Source organism: Cyprinus carpio, chromosome A17 (genome assembly GCF_018340385.1).
Source record: "Cyprinus carpio isolate SPL01 chromosome A17, ASM1834038v1, whole genome shotgun sequence".
Classification (NCBI taxonomy): Eukaryota; Metazoa; Chordata; class Actinopteri; order Cypriniformes; family Cyprinidae; genus Cyprinus; species Cyprinus carpio.
The window spans coordinates 3,036,805-3,054,522 of record NC_056588.1 but is presented as its reverse complement, the minus strand read 5'-3'; the positions used below and the strand labels follow the sequence as shown (position 1 = coordinate 3,054,522).

The following is a 17,718-nucleotide window of genomic DNA, read 5'->3' as shown; positions in this document are numbered from 1 at the left end:
TATTGAAATGGACTCTTAATATTCGACACAATTCAATTTTTTCACACAGTTAGGTTTTTATACAATACTTGATATTTTAAGTATTGGTAATAATTAAGTTCTATATCTATGTTAGTCTATTTAGATATCTATATAGAGAACTATTCTGAACAAATATCTCAAAGATATATTTTAAATATCTCACAGAGGTATTTTATAAAGTCTGTATATAGGCTATGTGTTTCTGTACAATGTGATACGTGATATGTCGTTGCAAAATTTAATATTAATTGTATAACATCTGTGATGTTTAACAGTGTGATTTCTTTTTCAAGATGTTTTCATAAATTAATTAAAGTGGACTGTGGATAATCTTAAAGTAAGTACTATTTAGGAAATAACAATAACTAAAAATTGCATTTTAGATTAGTCGTTCATTTTTAACAAGACACACATACACATAGTTGGCTAAATGTAATATATAGCCTAATGTTTGTCTCATATTCCTCAGGATTTGTGTGTCTTTGTCTGTGTGTGGTGTGTGAGCCGCTTTCACATGCAGTGATGATAAAGGAGGAGGTTCCTGCGCTCACATTGGAGGATGAAAACAGGAGGCTCAGTTTGTTCTCCAGCAGCTCAGGAGAGAGATGTGACGACACGCGCTGTGATTTCAGGTGAGAATTAACTGATTAAATGAGAGCTGAATGCACGACACAGAAATAATACATCAGCCAGATCACTAAACTAGTGTCCTGCTAGAAATTATTGCATGGTGGCTATTGTACCAACTATTATATTTGAGTTAAATTATGGCACAGAGTGGCTCATCAACAGGACGCATGCTGCATGTTTAGGAAATTTACTTTTCTGTCCGTGGTTTCAGTGTCTTGTTGATTTAAAAATGTTTACAGCACATATCTAGGATGACCTACAAATCATCACGATGTAATTATTAATAACTATTATGACTGAATATGTTTATCACATCTGTACCTACTGCTAGAATGTTATATGAAGTGATTCATTCTCATCTTCATTCTGCAGGGAAGCTGTTTGGATGATTATGGCTAGACTGGAATGCAACAAATATCTGTCTTTTACCAGCAAGATGGAGCTGATTTTAACTGAAGACATCTGATACCATGAGGATGATGATGTTGAGAATAAATTTCATCATTTTGTGTCTCTCAGTCTTATTGTATTGTACCTGTCCCATCTCAGCAGCTGATGTTCATGAGAGGTCAGTGGTACCCAGAGCAGCATCCCGCTCCGTGGCAAGGATGGATGGTGATATCATCATCGGCGCTCTGTTTTCTGTCCATCATCAACCAGCGGCAGAAAAGGTCTCAGAAAGAAAGTGTGGTGAGGTCAGGGAACAGTACGGGATCCAAAGGGTGGAAGCGATGTTTTATACACTAGATAGAATAAACGCTGATCCAAACCTTCTTCCCAACATCACTCTGGGTTGTGAGATCAGGGACTCCTGCTGGCACTCATCAGTTGCTTTGGAACAGAGTATTGAGTTCATAAGAGACTCGCTTATCTCCATTCGTGATGAAAAGGACGGGCAGAAGTGGTGCATTGAGGGAAATCCTTCCGCTCAGCCGCCAGCCACCAAAAAACCCATCGCTGGTGTGATCGGACCTGGATCCAGTTCAGTGGCCATTCAAGTTCAGAACCTGCTGCAGCTGTTCAACATCCCTCAGATTGCGTACTCCGCGACAAGCATAGATCTTAGCGATAAAACCCTCTTTAAGTATTTCCTTAGGGTCGTACCTTCTGACACTCTTCAGGCCAGAGCTCTCCTGGACATTGTTCAACGCTACAACTGGACGTATGTGTCAGCAGTTCACACTGAGGGTGAGTTATAGCTCTGGAGATGTAAAAGAATGCTCTCAGTTCTCCTAAAATACATAGGGAGAAAAAAAGACACAAATGAGTCAGTTTTCGACCTAGAGCTATAAAATGAAGGTGCATAGCAGCTCAGATGTTAAGATCTCTTGAGGAGACACATGTGAGATTATCTGGAACTTTTTCTCAAGCAGAAATCTCCATATGCGCCCCAACTATGAATGTATGTGATGACTGTCTTTGAACAGACTTTTTAATCACCATATCATTATCAAGAGATCTCCTGGTCTCCTATCATGGCACATTATTCCAAATACAACTCGATCTGTGATTAAAAAGTAACACTAATCTTCTTAACAGCATTTGAAAGCACAATCAGGATCACAAGTGCTCACTCAAATCATTCATTGTAGCAAATATCTGTCATCATCTTTAGTTTTTGATTCATTCATTTGTTCAGTATTTTTTCAGTCCTTAGTTTGTTCATTCGTTCAATATATATATATATATATATATATATATATATATATATATATATATATATATATATATATATATGCAGTAAATCAGACTAAACAAATCCTATTCCATATTATGTGGATGTTACACTCATGAATTGAAAGGAGCCAGTTCTTAAATTCTGAACAGGCAACTCTGCTTATTTAGCCAAATTATGGGCCATAATCTCAGCAGTAAATCAGACTAAAGTCAATCTGCAGTCTTCATCTGCTCAGCAGAGGAACTTTGAAAACACAGTTGTCAATCCCATTGCATTGACACTGCAGTCTCAGGTGAGCTGGACTGAGGCAATGAGAGACTCTCTAATGCAAATGCTATTGTGTTGGATGTTGTTCCTCAGGGAACTATGGAGAGAGTGGGATGGAGGCCTTTAAGGAATTGGCATCTCAGGAAGGTCTGTGTATCGCCCATTCTGACAAGATCTACAGCAACGCTGGGGAGAAACACTTTGACCGGCTGCTGAGGAAACTGCGAGAGCGTCTGCCCAAAGCTCGAGTGGTGGTGTGTTTCTGTGAGGGGATGACTGTTCGTGGTCTTCTCATGGCCATGAGACGCCTTGGTGTAGCTGGAGAATTCCTCCTCATCGGCAGGTGAATATAAGTTTCGTTTTTAATGTAATGAAATGTGACACTTCAGGGACACTGGGGACATTTAGAGGCATTAGAGAATAATCCTTGATGGTTTCATAAAGCACCAGATCTATCAGAGGGATTCTGCTTAGAAATGATCATGATTTCCCGATGCTGCATGTTTCTATTGATGAGATTAAAATGATGGATGACTGTCCCTTTAGTTTTTTTAATCAGCAGAACCCTCTCTTGTTGGTATAAAGTGTTTTATACAGTACCTCGGTCTTGACACCAAAGCAGTCTCTATAGACTAAGAAAAGAGGAACATCAATTGGCCAAGGCTGCTTAATTCTGGGTCAAGGAGACTGTTTTAAAGGAGGCTAATTCAAAGCCATATACTTTAGTAACTTAATGAATGACTTACTAGTCACACCAGGCTGATTTGATTAGATAAAAGGAATAGTTCACCCCAAAAATGAAAATTCTGTCATTAATTACTCACCCTCATCTCGTTCCAAACCCGTAAGACCTTCGTTCATCTTCGGAACACAGATTAAGATATTTTTGATGAAATCTGAGAGCTTTCTGACCCTGCATAGACAGCAACACAACTGAAACGTTCCCAGGCCCAGAAAGTTAGTAGGAACATTGTTACAGTAGTCTATGTGACATCAGTGGATCAACCGTAATGTTATGAAGCTACAAGAATACTTTTTGTAGTGTTCACCACTGTGACTCAAAATCATTTTAGGCTACTAAAGATAATTTAAACTTTAAATAATGCAAATTATTGTGTATTTCATCGACGCAGCCATGGCTTTTTCAAATGATGCATAAAACTGTACTGAGTTGTTGTGTGTTTTAATTGCATTATACTAACTTCATTTGATACTAGCTGTTAGATTAGACCTGTCTATAAGAGTAGAGTTTGAAAAATGTACTTGAAAGTTTGTAATTGTAATTGAAACATTGAACATTGCCTTTGAATTAAAAAGTAAAATCTAAAATCGTTTGGTTTTAATTAAAATCAACTTCCGGGACATAAAAGTGCATGATACAGGGCATGCCTGAAGTTGAAGAACTTGATTGTGGCATTTCTTTGGTATGCTGTAATCACTTTGAGAACACACAATGCTTGTCAGCTGCTCGTGGTAAATTGTCATCTGTGAAATATGAAGTGTCAACTAATAATAGTCACTTTTTGGCATGCTGCCGAGAAGATGCTGAGAGGCAGATGGTGCTGATGATACCATGACCACAGAAAGACACCTTCATTATGAGCTCAAACAAGAAGGCATGGACTGGGACTAAAAAAACAGCCTGGGATTACATCCTGCTGTTATATAGCTCAAATAAATGTTCATGCTCTTTTGATATGCCTGAAATTGCAGATTATGCATTGCAAAGTAAGCCAGTTGTGCAATATTTGACCTTGAATGTTGTAGCTAAAAGCATCAGAGAAGGTTATATCAATCTGTTGGCAGCCATCATCACATCACTTGTGCTATAATAATGAACCATCCAACACAAAGTTAGTATTGTGTGTGCTGAGTCTGTTCTTTAGCCTGTGCTAAAGTAGGTCAATACACTGAGCATCAATGTTATTCAGGCATTTCAGGTGAGAGATTGAAAAGGAAGCTGGTGGTAATTAGGTAACTAATTAGACACATTTCCTTCAGTGACGGCTGGGCGGACAGGGATGAAGTCGTGGAGGGCTACGAGCAGGAAGCTGCAGGCGGCATCACTGTGAAGCTACAGACGGCGGAGGTCACATCCTTCGATGAATATTACCTGAAGTTACAGCTCAACACCAACAATAGAAACCCCTGGTTTGCTGAATTCTGGCAGCATCGTTTCCAGTGCCGCCTCCCGGGACATCCACAAGAAAACTCAAATTATAAGAAGAACTGCTCAGGTACGGGGAGAGAGAGAGAGGCTGGAAATGGGTCATTCCTGGTATGCAGTACATTTTCTTGTCCCCATCATAGATGACCTAATATGTTAGATGAAATATTAACTAATTCATACGAGTTAGTTTTCTTTAACTTAACATGAATTTTAAAGAATTCACTACTTTGTTATACACTAACTTCTAAAATGAAAAAAAAAAGAAAAGAAATTTACAATGTATTGAAGGAACAGTCCATCCAAAAATTAAAATCTTGCTGAAAATTTATCCTCAGGCCATCCAAGATGTAAATGTATTTACTTTCATTGATTTAGAAAAATGTAGCATTCCATCACTTGCTCACCAGTGGATCCTCTGCAGTGAATGGGTGCCGTCAGAATGAGAGTCCAAACAGCTGATAAAAACATCACAATAATCCACAAGTAATCCATGCCACGTCCTCTTAAGAAAAAGTTGTCTTGATTGAATCAGGATAGAAATATGGACAGATCAAGAACTGTTTACAAGCAAAAACAGTTAAAAATAAATATGTTGGTGGATTTTAATGTGTGAGGACAACAGGAGATGGACTTTTTAACTGGAGGAAGTGTTATTATGGATTGCGGACTGGTATTTTGCACTGGTACAAACATTTATAAGTGTGAGCAATGGATTTTAAGGATTCTTTGGTGTTTTGTGGCGATAGTTGCCATGCAAATTCTGTTTGATCAAATTCTACAGCAGAACAGGAATGACCCATTTTGCATGCTATAGCTGTTATTTCCCAAAACAGATGAAAATAAAACACATACCTTTTCTGTGTTTTTGCTCTTTTTGTATCTTTGAAACCTTCTCTGCTGACTGAAAAGGTGATTTAGGTAAATTGACTCTTTTTATGGCACATTTCTATATGGCTGGGTTGATTATTTATCAACTGTGTTTTAGGCAACACTAAGTAAGCTTGTTGTCAAATGAGACCTGACTTTATTTTCTACATTTGCAATGCCACATTTTGTTTCACAGTTTTACAGAACTAGACTCATCTTAAAGTGTAATAATTACAGGGAAGCATGCCACTCACTTTATTATCTGATTTACTTTTATGGTGTTTTCATGTTGTTTGTCTATATTTTTTACAGCATTGCTTTGCTATATTTTTTTTCCTTTCGTTTTTATTAGTTTTAGTCATATAAGTCAAATGACTTTAATGCAACATTTTCATTTTAACTCTTTAAAATGTGAACATAAAGGCAAACTGAAAACTGTTAAAAATGATCAAACAGAGAAATAGTCATAGTCTGCTGTTTTGTTATTATTTCTTTGTCTAGAACTCCAAGATGGTAAGTGGATATTTTTCTGAAGAGCTAACGTGGAGACACTTCACTTCAGCAATATAGATAGAGGTCGACTGATATAATACTACCATATGATTTCAAAATAAATTATGTTATGCGATTCTGTGTTTGCATAAAATGTGTCTTTATATTTTCAGATCACTAGTAAATGTCATTAGATAAGAGTTTACTATTGTCAATAAGGTCATAAAGCAGCACCGAATATCGGTTGACCTCTAATATATGAAGTTATTGGGATGTTTTTTTCCCCAAAAAATAAATAAGCATTTATAAGGGCACTTCCTTTTGAATTTATATCCCAATAACAGCTAGATTAATCATGCCAGTTGGCTTGGCTGCATGTTCCAGTGGGGAACTCTTTTAAGCTCCAAACATTTTTAGTTGCTTATGCTAATATGAATCAGAGCCTTCAGAGAGAAGAAATTAAGAGGTCCCTTTTCTTATTTCTATAGATTTGGTTCCACTTACAAGATGCATCTGCTAAACGCACAACAGAAAAAAAATAAATAAATAAGATGATTGTATCGATGTCATACTGTGACTATGGTGTAAAAATATTTTGCTGTTTACTATTTTTAACAAAAATAATAGTGACCAGACACATTATCATCCGGCGCCATATTGTAAATAGGGTAAACAAGGTCATTGTGAATTATATGGTGAACTTTTATTTCTTTACTCATAAAAAATGTAAATAAATTAATTAAGCTAGTCAGCATATTTTTCTTCTATTTTTTGTCCTTAACATTTTTTATCTGATTATTGGGATGATTTTGACTAATTTTTGATGAGATTTGATGATTCATTTTATGTGATGAGATGATATTTGGGTTGAGATATCATAGCACAGTATCATATCCTCACTGAAGCCTCTAGTCAGTTATTTCACTTTGCATGTAAACAAAACTTTGACATGCCAAATAAAATTTAGTTTTTTTAACAAATGGTCTAATAGAGAGCCAGGGGGGTTATCCTCACAATCTGCCTCTATTATTAATAAGATGTATTTAATGTTTTAGTTTTTCTCAAAGTGTCACTGTTTTATTTTGTGCCATAAAAAATTAGGGATCGCCCAGTGAAGCATGCCTAGGTTTTAGCTTTTGCCTGTTGCTTGCTGCAATGCACTTTAATTTACAGATATAAGGTGAGAGCCATGTTACGGTGAGCGTTTTCTTTGAATATGTATTTATTTTTATTTTTTTTAAATACACCATATTTATCAGCTATGGTGCCTGATATTGCTTCCCGCTGGCTTGTAACAGATCACCAGATAATGAGCTGATAGGGTGTCCTTTGACATTGCCTGTTCCTTTGAATTAATACAGCAGTCTTTTTTTTCTTCTTCAATTGTCAGCCACATTTAATTTGATTCATAAGGGAGATGGGCAAGAATGAGAACACAAATGAATAATTAATTTCCTTGCTCAATTAATAATAATGTCACCATCATGTCTATTACTAATTAAATGCTGAGTTGGGTTACATAAATGGTTTTCTTCGCCATGGCAACTGTGTTTTGTTTGATCTGCTCTTTTAATACTGCTGTCTTTTGATTCAATGTCCAATGCCAAAAAAAATGAACTTACTGTCATGTCGCCTGTGGTTTAGGAATAATGATGTCTTTGGACACCCTATCGTTCCCTTTAAAGTGCTCAAAAATGACTATGAAATGGTGTCTGGAAATATCATGGCTGAACTTGTTGCAGTGGGGATTTTCATTGTGATTTTCATTTCAGTAAAAGCCTTTTAGCTGCAAAATGTGGATTTTTTCCAAATTTTCTGGTATTGCTGAATGTTTTGCTGCAGTCAACATGAAATCAATATTGACCCTGTTTACTTTCTCAATGCACGTTTCTTTATTCACTGTCAATGATTCATTAGACCACATTATTCTAAAGAAAACTGTTGGTCTTCATTGCTTACATAAAAAAACTAACATCACTTAGGCCATGCAGCTTGGGGATAATGTCAACCAGTAGTCAAGTAGCTGTTTGGATCTATAAGGATGTAAAATAGGTTGCAAATGTTGTTTCATGTTGACTGAAACACTCAGGTTGCATTGCATTGATGTTTTAATAATTGCTTTTTGGTTTGCCGATTCTCACAGGTTATGAAAGCCTGGAGGACAACTATGTCCAGGACAGTAAGATGGGCTTCGTCATTAATGCCATCTATGCCATGGCTCACGGGCTTCATGATATGCATGAGCACTTGTGTCCAGATCACGTGGGACTGTGTGATGCCATGGACCCCATTGACGGCAGCAAACTGCTGGACTTTCTCCTCAAGACCTCATTTACTGGTGTGTCTGGAGAAGATGTGTGGTTTGATGAAAACGGGGACTCGCCAGGCAGGTCAGTCTTACTTACTGCCCTACATAAAGCTACGTTTTATGCACTAAACGAATAACACAAAAATAGCTATTAATTAATTTTTAAACCACCGTGGAGCATGCATCCAATAAGTCCAATGGCCTGGCTTCGGCAAACACTCACTCACAGGTATTTCTGGATTTTTCCCCCCATAAATCACTGTTTTGATAGCAATATTTCTATCTCTCTCTTTTTTGAGTATGACATTATGAACCTGCAAAATGTAGAGCCTGGAGTCTATGACTATATAAACGTCGGCTCGTGGCATAAAGGCGTTTTAAGTATCGATGATTATATGATCCAGATGAACCGTAGTGAGATGGTCCGATCTGTTTGCAGCGAGCCCTGCTCCAAAGGAGAGATCAAGGTGAGTTTGTATATTTATTAGCAAAAACTCTCATATAAAATAGTTGCCTTTATTTCCATTGCATCCGTTTCTTCTTAAGATACAGATAAAATAAAATGTCTTCCTGTGTCCCCACAGGTGATCAGGAAAGGGGAGGTGAGCTGTTGTTGGATCTGTACGGCCTGTAAAGACAATGAATATGTGCAGGATGAGTTCACCTGCAAAGCCTGTGAGCTGGGATGGTGGCCGGACAAAGAGCTGCAAGGTACTTCATCTGCAGTAGTCATCTTCTTAAACTTCAGATCCAGACTTTAAAACTGACAAAATGGTAAATTTGAATTGTTGTAGCTGAAAGAATACTACACTCTTTTTAGTAGCTGAAAGCATTATCATATTAGCTGAAATATTCTATAAATTAAAACTATAAAAAAGAGTAGTCGGTTTTAGTTTAGTCGCAGATGTTTCTAGTAAAATTCTTCAGGAAATATAACAACAAACACAAATGAGATTATACTCAATATTAAGTCAAAATATAGACCTATAAAATGAACTTGCATAGTATTGCTCAGAAAACGTACATTATTTCAAGAGAAATGTTTGATATCGTAATGAAATCTTGAATTTTGGTTGGCTTTGGTATTTTGGTTTCTTGCTGAGGTTGAGATCTCTTCTGAAGCTCTAGAGGAGACATGATATTACTAGAGTTAGCTGAAAAATTAAACCAAATCTATATTTGATTTCATAATTGTCTAGAGGAAACAATGGACAAACTAAAGGGAAATTATGTGGCATAATTAACCTATTTAAATTTGAAATGTTTTTGTAAAACTAAATATTCAAAGATATAACTTGGTCTACAACCTTAAACAATCCAGTGTCACCGTTTGTTCCAGACAAGAATGACACCTCAAATTGTGCTGCTTGTCCAGGAGAGGTGTGATATTATTTTTCTAAGCAATCAGACTTGCTATTTTTATGTGACCATAAGATTACGGTGGTGACTTTTGAACAAACTTTTTTCTTCAGAAAATGTTCAAATGTTGTTAATGATTTGCCTAAACGGTACTGTTGCCCAAAGTTTGATTCACTTTAACTGGTTTCAATTTAAATTGAGTAAAATTTTAAAATTGAGTTTCAAAGTCAAATTCAAAGGATGTTTCTGAATCAAAGCATCATAGATGTGTCATCAAACATTCATGCAGAAACCCATTCTCCATGCCTTAGATGACTGATTTTGGCTTTTAAAAAGACCTTCACTGTCCTATTTTCAAAAGGTTTCCCATGACACCTGAAGGCCATTTATCATTTTTACAGATTGCTTGCGCTGTGCAACTTATCGCCTGTGACAGCCCTACTTCACTGCCTACTTCTCTGGCCTATTTTCATACACTATGATGGTCAATGTCAATGCAGTAGCCTAGAGTGTCCTAGCAATGTATTTTTCATCAGTTCACTATAGTATAGCTCCATTCTGTGCTACTGCCGTAATGCACAGATTCACCGTAGCTCAAGAATAACCCATGTGCATGGTACAAATACAGATTTTATTTGTGATTCATGTATTTCTAGATACAAATAGTTGTCTTTAAGCTCTCCTTGAGTTTTATCATTGGTAAAAGTGTCTGGCTCTCATGAATACTAGTTGGTAATGAGGTAGCATTCATTTCCTCTCTCCTGCTGCAGTCTCTCAAGTCTCCTTTGGCTTGGTTCTTTCTTACGGCCGGTCCCTTAGTGGAAGGGCTGTTTATTTTTAGGTGAGCTGGAAACCTACTTTAGCACTTGGTGCATACGCGAGCTGGTCACACTCAGATGGCCAGTCCTACAAAGACACGCAGCAATGCGAAGTGTATGCTTTTGCCATTTTTAATCCATAATCAACAATGCATGCTTTGATCTCAACCCCCTGTTGATCTCTTAGAGTGTTTGCTTTTTGGTGGAAGCTTACATTCATAACGTCTCACAACCTATGAATGTAGACATATCAGGTGTGTTTTGAATATTTCTGGACTGTTGCTAGATGGTTGCTAGGGCTTTGCTAGATTGGCCTAATTCAAGACAACCAAAGCACAAATTTTGAGAGTGGTTTCCAGGGCTTAATAAGGTGTTTTAGCATGTGCTGTTGCTAGGTTGTTCATAGTATTTTCCTAAGTGGTTACTTACTGACCCAAATCAAGAGAACCCACTCTGAAATGTTATGGCTGGTTGCCAAGACATTGTTTGTGGTTGCTGAAGTGTTCTGAGTATTTTTGTGTGATTGCTAGGGTGTTCAGAATTCACAAGGGTTACTTACTGTCCCATGTGTGTAAATGTTTTTTTTTTTAAGTCATTGCCAGGGCATTGCTATGCATTTGCTCTGAGTGGTTCTTATGCAGTTGCTAAGTAGTTGCTTGGTAGTTGCTTTCTAGTCCACATCAATAGAACTCATCCTAGATGTTTGGGGACTGGTTGCAAAGATGTTGCTTCGTGGTTTTCAAAGTGTTTTTGTGTGTTGCTATGTGGTTTCTAGGGTGTTTTAAATGGTTACTTACCTTTTACCATGTAAAAAAAAAAGTTTGTGTGTTGTTCCCAGCGTGTTACTATGCAGTTGCTTTAGGTGCTCTGAGTGGGTTTTGGTGCATTGCTATGTAGTTGCTAGGATGTTCAAAGTGGTTGCTCGTTGTTCCATGTAAAAAAAAAAAAAAAAAAAAAAAAAAAAAAAAGGTTGTTGCCAGGGCTTTGCGATGCAGTAGATATGAATGTTCTAAATTGTTGCTAGGGTGTTGGTTACCTATTGGTCCAAATCATAAGAACTCATCCCAAAATTTTAATGGACAGAGGCCATGTGGTTACTTACTGTGCCAAGTAAAAAAAAAAAAAAAATAAAAAAAAACATTTTATTGGTTGTTCCTAGGGTGTTGCTATGCGGTTGCTCCAAGTATTCTGAGTGTATTGCTGTGCAGCTGATAGGGTGTTCAATAAGGTTACTTCCTGTGCCTTGTTTAAAAAAATACAAAATTTGAGTCATTGCCAGGGCTTTGCTATGCAGTTGTTCTGGATTTTGGTGTGTTTGTAGGGTGTTTAAAGTAGTTAGTAGGGCATTGATAGGTGGTTGCTTACTAGTGTTCAAAGTGGATACTAACTGTTACGTAAAGCTGCAGTGTGTAAGTTTTGCCTCTTTGTCACCATCTCTGTTTGAAACCTGCAGTTGCAATTAATTGTGAAATTATTTTCTTTACATGGGTTGTGCATCAGCACGGCTCCTCAGCACAGATGTATCTAATGTTTTGAGCTAGGTGTATGTGTGGGCTGTCAGTCAACTCACCAGTGAGGATATTCACTGTACTTCAGAATTATACTATGTCAGGGTTCCTCAATATGCGGCCCGCAGGCCACATTCAACCCCAGAGAGAAAAATGTTTGGCCCGTGCTAATTTCAAATAATGTGGCATGAAAATTCAAACGCAGCATCAGAAAGCGACATTAACTTACATTGTGTCTACACTGGATGCGAGCAGCGCGGCACGACCCAACAAAATACAGTAGAACTTATTATAATCAGTGATGCTGTCTACACTGGATGCTGCGCATTGCGGCGCGACAAATCCCTGACAGAAAACTGCTGACTCGTTCTATTTATGACGTGCTGACACAACGTTCAAATGATTTGCAGTGCTTTTTTTGCGTCCAGTGTAGATATACAGTACGAAGTGACAGCATGGCGAGTGTGAAGTAAAGAAAAGTGGACACTGAAAATAGATGATTCAAATATGAATGGACTGAACAGTTTTGAGTGAGTGAGTGAGTGAGTGAGTGATATCATCTTTGTTATGGATGTTGGTTCGCAGAGAGTTTTAACGTAAGTTTGCTTTAGCCTAATTTATTTTCAAGATCTGAGGTAAAATATCTATTGTTGCTTTTACTATGGCTATAAAGATCACGCAACTCACATTAGACACTTTTAACACTGAATAAAGCACATAATCATTACCTGAGATTATCACTGTCATAATTTGTATGTTGTTCCTTCCGCGATGTCGCAGAAAATAAAAACCATTTCTAAAATAGAATTGCATGTGGCTTATTGTCACTTGTCGCTGTCGCAGGTGGTTAGGACAAAAACTGCATGGAGAAGATATTTTTTATCGCGTCGCGTCACGTCTGGTTGGGACACAAGGTGTTACAGTTTGATCCCCCAAAAAAAATCTAAGTATAAAAATATTAATGCTTACAGATCTAATAATTGAATTGCAGCAGAGAACTGCAATTAGGGAAAGTAGAGAGAAGAGATCCAGTCTGGAGATGAGCAGGAACAGTTGATTTGCAGACACTAAGATCCAGATTTTTTGTTTGTTCATTTGTTTTAAATATTCAACAGGCAAAGTTCTTCTGTATCTAAATGCAAAAATGTTCATAATTGTCTGAATAAAACAGACTACTGGGGGGGGGGGGTCTGAATATGTATCTTGTGACCATCTTTTGATTATTTTAACAAAAGCAACAATATAATAATTTTAATAATAATAATAATTCATATCTATCTATCTATCTATCTATCTATCTATCTATATATATATATGTCAGTGGCCCTTGGCTTGGTATTGTTGGCAGAATTCGGCCCTTGGCGAAAACTAATTGAGGAACCCTGTACTACGTCTTGCAAATTATTATTATTGTTATACTTTGATCTCAAATTGTTAATGTTAACGTCAGCACTACGTGATTTTTCAATTTCTGTACAGTAATCTGTAATTGTCATACCATTCGAATGTCATTGAAAGAATTTGTCTTTTAACCTCGAAAAAGCAATTTAATGTTCCTTAGGACTTGTTCTCTTTGAAATACAAATCTTTTGTAAGTACAGTGTAATCCTACATATCTGTAATCAGATCATTCAGAAGCACATTTGAAATTATAATCTAGTTTCAGTCACTTACATGTGTTTTAGTACCATCATGCACCGTTTAAATTCTATTCTCATAATGACAAGTTGCTGTAAGAGAAGGCTACAAATGATCCGCCACCTGCAGCATCCACACACGCTATAGCCTACTAGCCTGGACTCCTTCTTTGTTTGTGACCCGAACCACTCAAATTAGAAAACGTTATTACAAGCTTACCGTTGTGAATCAGACTAATAGGGATGTTTGCCTTAGAAAACACTACTATTAATAATTAAATGCATTATGTTCATAGTCTCACATATGATCTAATCATTTTGTCTTCTCTCTTCAGTCTGTGAGCCCCTTCCCCTGCGCTACCTGGAGTGGAGTCATCCTGAATCCATCGCAGCTGTCGTCTTTTCATGTCTGGGCATCCTAGTGACCAGTTTCGTCACCTTCATCTTCATACTGTACCGAGACACGCCAGTCGTCAAGTCCTCCAGTCGTGAACTTTGCTACATCATCCTGGCTGGCATCTTCCTGGGTTACATCTGCCCCTTCACTCTCATCGCCCGTCCCACCATAGCCTCCTGTTACCTGCAGCGTCTCCTCGTGGGCCTCTCAGCCTCAATGTGCTATTCAGCTCTCGTCACCAAGACCAACCGCATCGCTCGCATTCTGGCCGGCAGCAAGAAGAAAATATGCACGCGCAAACCACGCTTCATGAGCGCCTGGGCGCAAGTGGTGATCACATCCATCCTCGTCAGTGTGCAACTGACTTTAGAGGTCACGTTGATCATCTTGGAGCCTCCGGAGCCCATAAAGTCCTACCCGAGTATTCGAGAAGTTTTTCTAATATGCAACACCAGCAATTTGGGAATGGTTGCGCCATTGGGCTACAACGGCCTGCTCATTCTCAGCTGCACCTATTATGCATTTAAAACTCGTAACGTCCCTGCCAACTTCAATGAGGCCAAGTACATCGCCTTCACCATGTACACCACCTGTATTATCTGGCTGGCCTTTGTGCCGATCTACTTTGGCTCCAACTATAAGATCATCACCACGTCGTTCTCCGTGAGCCTCAGCGTGACGGTGGCTCTCGGCTGCATGTTCACTCCAAAAATGTACATAATTCTCGCCAAGCCCGAGAGGAACGTACGCAGCGCGTTCACCACCTCCGATGTGGTGCGCATGCACGTGGGTGATGGAAAAATTGCTTGCAGGAGCAACAGCCTGCTAAACATGTTCAAACGCAAGAAGAACGCGTCTGGAAATGCCAAGTAAGTAGCTCAACGATGTTAGCACAGTCTCTCTCCGTCCTGTTGCGCTAGAGCCCATGGGTCCAGTCCTGTTATTCCAGCTTCTCTCCAGATCTTAAGATCATGCCATTTTCAGGAGCTTCTTCAATTAACAGCTCTCTCAGACATCTTGTGATTTGCAGGTCAACTACAATTGGAACCTGCATACCCAGGGGCGTCTGAGCAGCACGGCTGGGGGAGACTGTGAGACTATAGTAGCTTTATATGTACTGTATGTAATGGCAAAGAGCAAAAATTATTATTGTTCCACTACCAATTACTGAGTTGCTGGGCAGTATGATGGTGTATATTAGATAATGGTAGAAATTTGTCAACTGGAAGAGATTTTTATACCACAGTAGATATATTTGTGGTATTTACACATGAAACATAGAGTAATGCAGAAATAGAGAGAAGGACTTGTTCCAAACAAGACAGTTACAGTTGTGACTTGTTGCATAATATAGTATTATGTATATCACTGTTTTGCAATGCCTGTGGTCCGAGTTGCAATTATTTGTTTTATAAAATTAGTCTTTTGTTTTAATAATGTGAAGCTGTTTCTGCAGTGATGCCAGATTAATTAATTTGTTATGAATAATCTGGTATTTTGGTTTGAGTCTAAATCATTTCCAAATAAAATGTGAAAATTAGATTAAATTTCTATTTAGTTGTGATGTATATTGTGATATGAAGTGTGGTCCAAAAGTTTGAATGCACTAGTAGAAATTCTTCTGTTTTGCTATGTTTTCATGTAATATTTTTTATTTAAATATTTTAATATATTATATTGAAATGTTTAAATATTATATTATGCATTTGTAATTATGGATGGTAATTTAAAATATATATTTCTGAATATTATTTTATTAACAATGTTTGAGTGAAACGTTAATTTGAATTTTCAGACAAATTCAGAATCTTTTACCATTTCGTTTTTCTGCTTGCTTTAATGACAGCAGCACTGGAGCTGAAATGAACATGAGCATGAGCATGTTCTCCAGCTTGATTTGAGATGTTCCATAAAACACCTTTGGCTTCATTTGGAAGTAAATCTGATGCTCGTTACAAAGAGTCACATGAGCAGTTACACTCATTTACTCAAAATACTTTTGATTAGTCATCTAGAAATAGTACAGGATCTGAAATTTTTCTCAATTAATTGTTTATTTTCAAGTTATGTAAAAAATTCTACATTTTCAAGTTGGCCTTAGTCTTTTGGACCTCACTTTAAACTGTTACTTTGATACACAATTGCTTACAGTGTACTGTGATTAAGATTGTGGTAATTTTAGATTACCGCCCAACTCTATAGATCTATTGTTTTTAAGCATACACTAAATATCTGAATAGTAATATTCAGCATATTTTTGCATAATTTTTTACACGAACCAGAAATGTTGTTCTTGTGTTCACCTTTCTCGGTTCCTGTGAAATAACAGTCGTCTTTATTTTGTTCATAGTTCTAATGGAAAGTCTGTGTCATGGTCTGAACCAGGTTCAAGACATCCTCCGAAAGGGGAACACATGTGGCACAGACTGTCTGTACATGTGAAGAGGCAGGAAGCCGGATCCAATCAGACGGCTGTCATCAAACCCCTAACTAATACCTACAATAGCCCAGGCATGGAGTTTTCCGATTTAAGCACCAAGACTCTGTATAACGTAGCCGAGGAGGATGAGGGCGACCCGATCAGATACAATCCCTCGGGCAGCCCTCCTCTGATGGCTCTCAGGCAGTCACCTGTCAGCAAGCCTATGAAGGAGGCGGGCGCCAATATGACATTTTACACTCCCGAGCAATACGTGCCACGAAAAAACAGTGTTCTTCCTCAACATGGCATTGCAGATCAAGAGGCGCTCGAGTTTAATTCAAGCATGCCCGATCTGGATGAGATCATTAGCCTGCCTGAGCCGGGCGACGAGGTGATTTCGCCACTTAAACTCCAGATATTGCACCCGCATCCGATTTTGCCCATGCAACTGGGCGCATACCCGGACGAACCTTTCTCCCCTTTGGAGGAGGATGAAAATGAGCAGTTCGGGCTTCTTCATGGCTACATGTATGACAATGCGCAGATCCACGATGAGGAGGATTTGGTGCAGATAAAAATGGCAGTGGAGGACTCTATGGCCCTCATGCCACCTTCTCCTTTTCGTGATTCTCTCGGCTCAGGCAGCCCTGTTCCCAACTCCCCTGTGTCTGAGTCCATCTTATGCACGCCTCCGAGCGTGACATACGCATCCGTCATCCTCAGAGACTATAAGCAAAGCTCCTCGACTCTTTGAAATTTATTTTAGGAGATCATGTCAACTCTAGCTTTGTGAAATAATAGCTATGGTACTAGTTTGTGCAATAATGTGACTGTAAGTCGTCCGCACTAGAGAGCTTTATTATTATATATGGTTGATTTAAAGACGGAAGTGAATGTATGTTAACCAGGGTCCAAAATTAAGACTTGCCAAGTGTGAATTGCACATACAATTTTGCCAGTATACCTTTCACAGTTTTACATAGATATGGATAAGCTTGTGTACCATATACATATTTTAAATGAGCCAGTGTTATTTTAATATTATAGTTTTGGATAAAAATAATTTGTTTTTACATTGTGTTTTCATTTTCATTTTAGTTAAAGTTTTAGTAATTTGTTGTGTTTTTGTCATTTTTATTAGTTG

At 38.0% G+C, this 17,718-nt stretch overlaps 1 protein-coding gene across 5 annotated transcripts; it reads left to right on the top strand.

The window, feature by feature from the left end:
* The first annotated feature begins 407 nt into the window (after positions 1 to 407).
* LOC109108722 (metabotropic glutamate receptor 1-like) lies at positions 408 to 17,679 on the top strand. Of its 5 annotated transcripts, XR_006162098.1 has the most exons (12): positions 410 to 653; positions 1,024 to 1,839; positions 2,690 to 2,939; positions 4,598 to 4,833; positions 5,676 to 5,684; positions 6,135 to 6,146; positions 8,269 to 8,515; positions 8,732 to 8,900; positions 9,018 to 9,144; positions 14,091 to 15,021; positions 16,503 to 17,445; positions 17,484 to 17,679. XR_006162098.1 is itself a non-coding variant. In XM_042773543.1 (11 exons), exons 2-11 carry the CDS (start codon positions 1,122 to 1,124, stop codon positions 16,644 to 16,646), a joined length of 2,808 nt encoding a protein of 935 aa, XP_042629477.1. In that variant the 5' UTR covers positions 408 to 653; positions 1,024 to 1,121; the 3' UTR covers positions 16,647 to 16,796. The 5 variants fall into 5 exon arrangements, 4 of the variants coding, with proteins under 4 accessions (XP_042629477.1, XP_042629474.1, XP_042629475.1 ...); XM_042773543.1 differs by lacking the exon at positions 17,484 to 17,679 and having other exon boundaries at positions 408 to 653; positions 16,538 to 16,796; XM_042773540.1 differs by having other exon boundaries at positions 16,503 to 17,678.
* Positions 17,680 to 17,718: the final 39 nt, after the last annotated feature.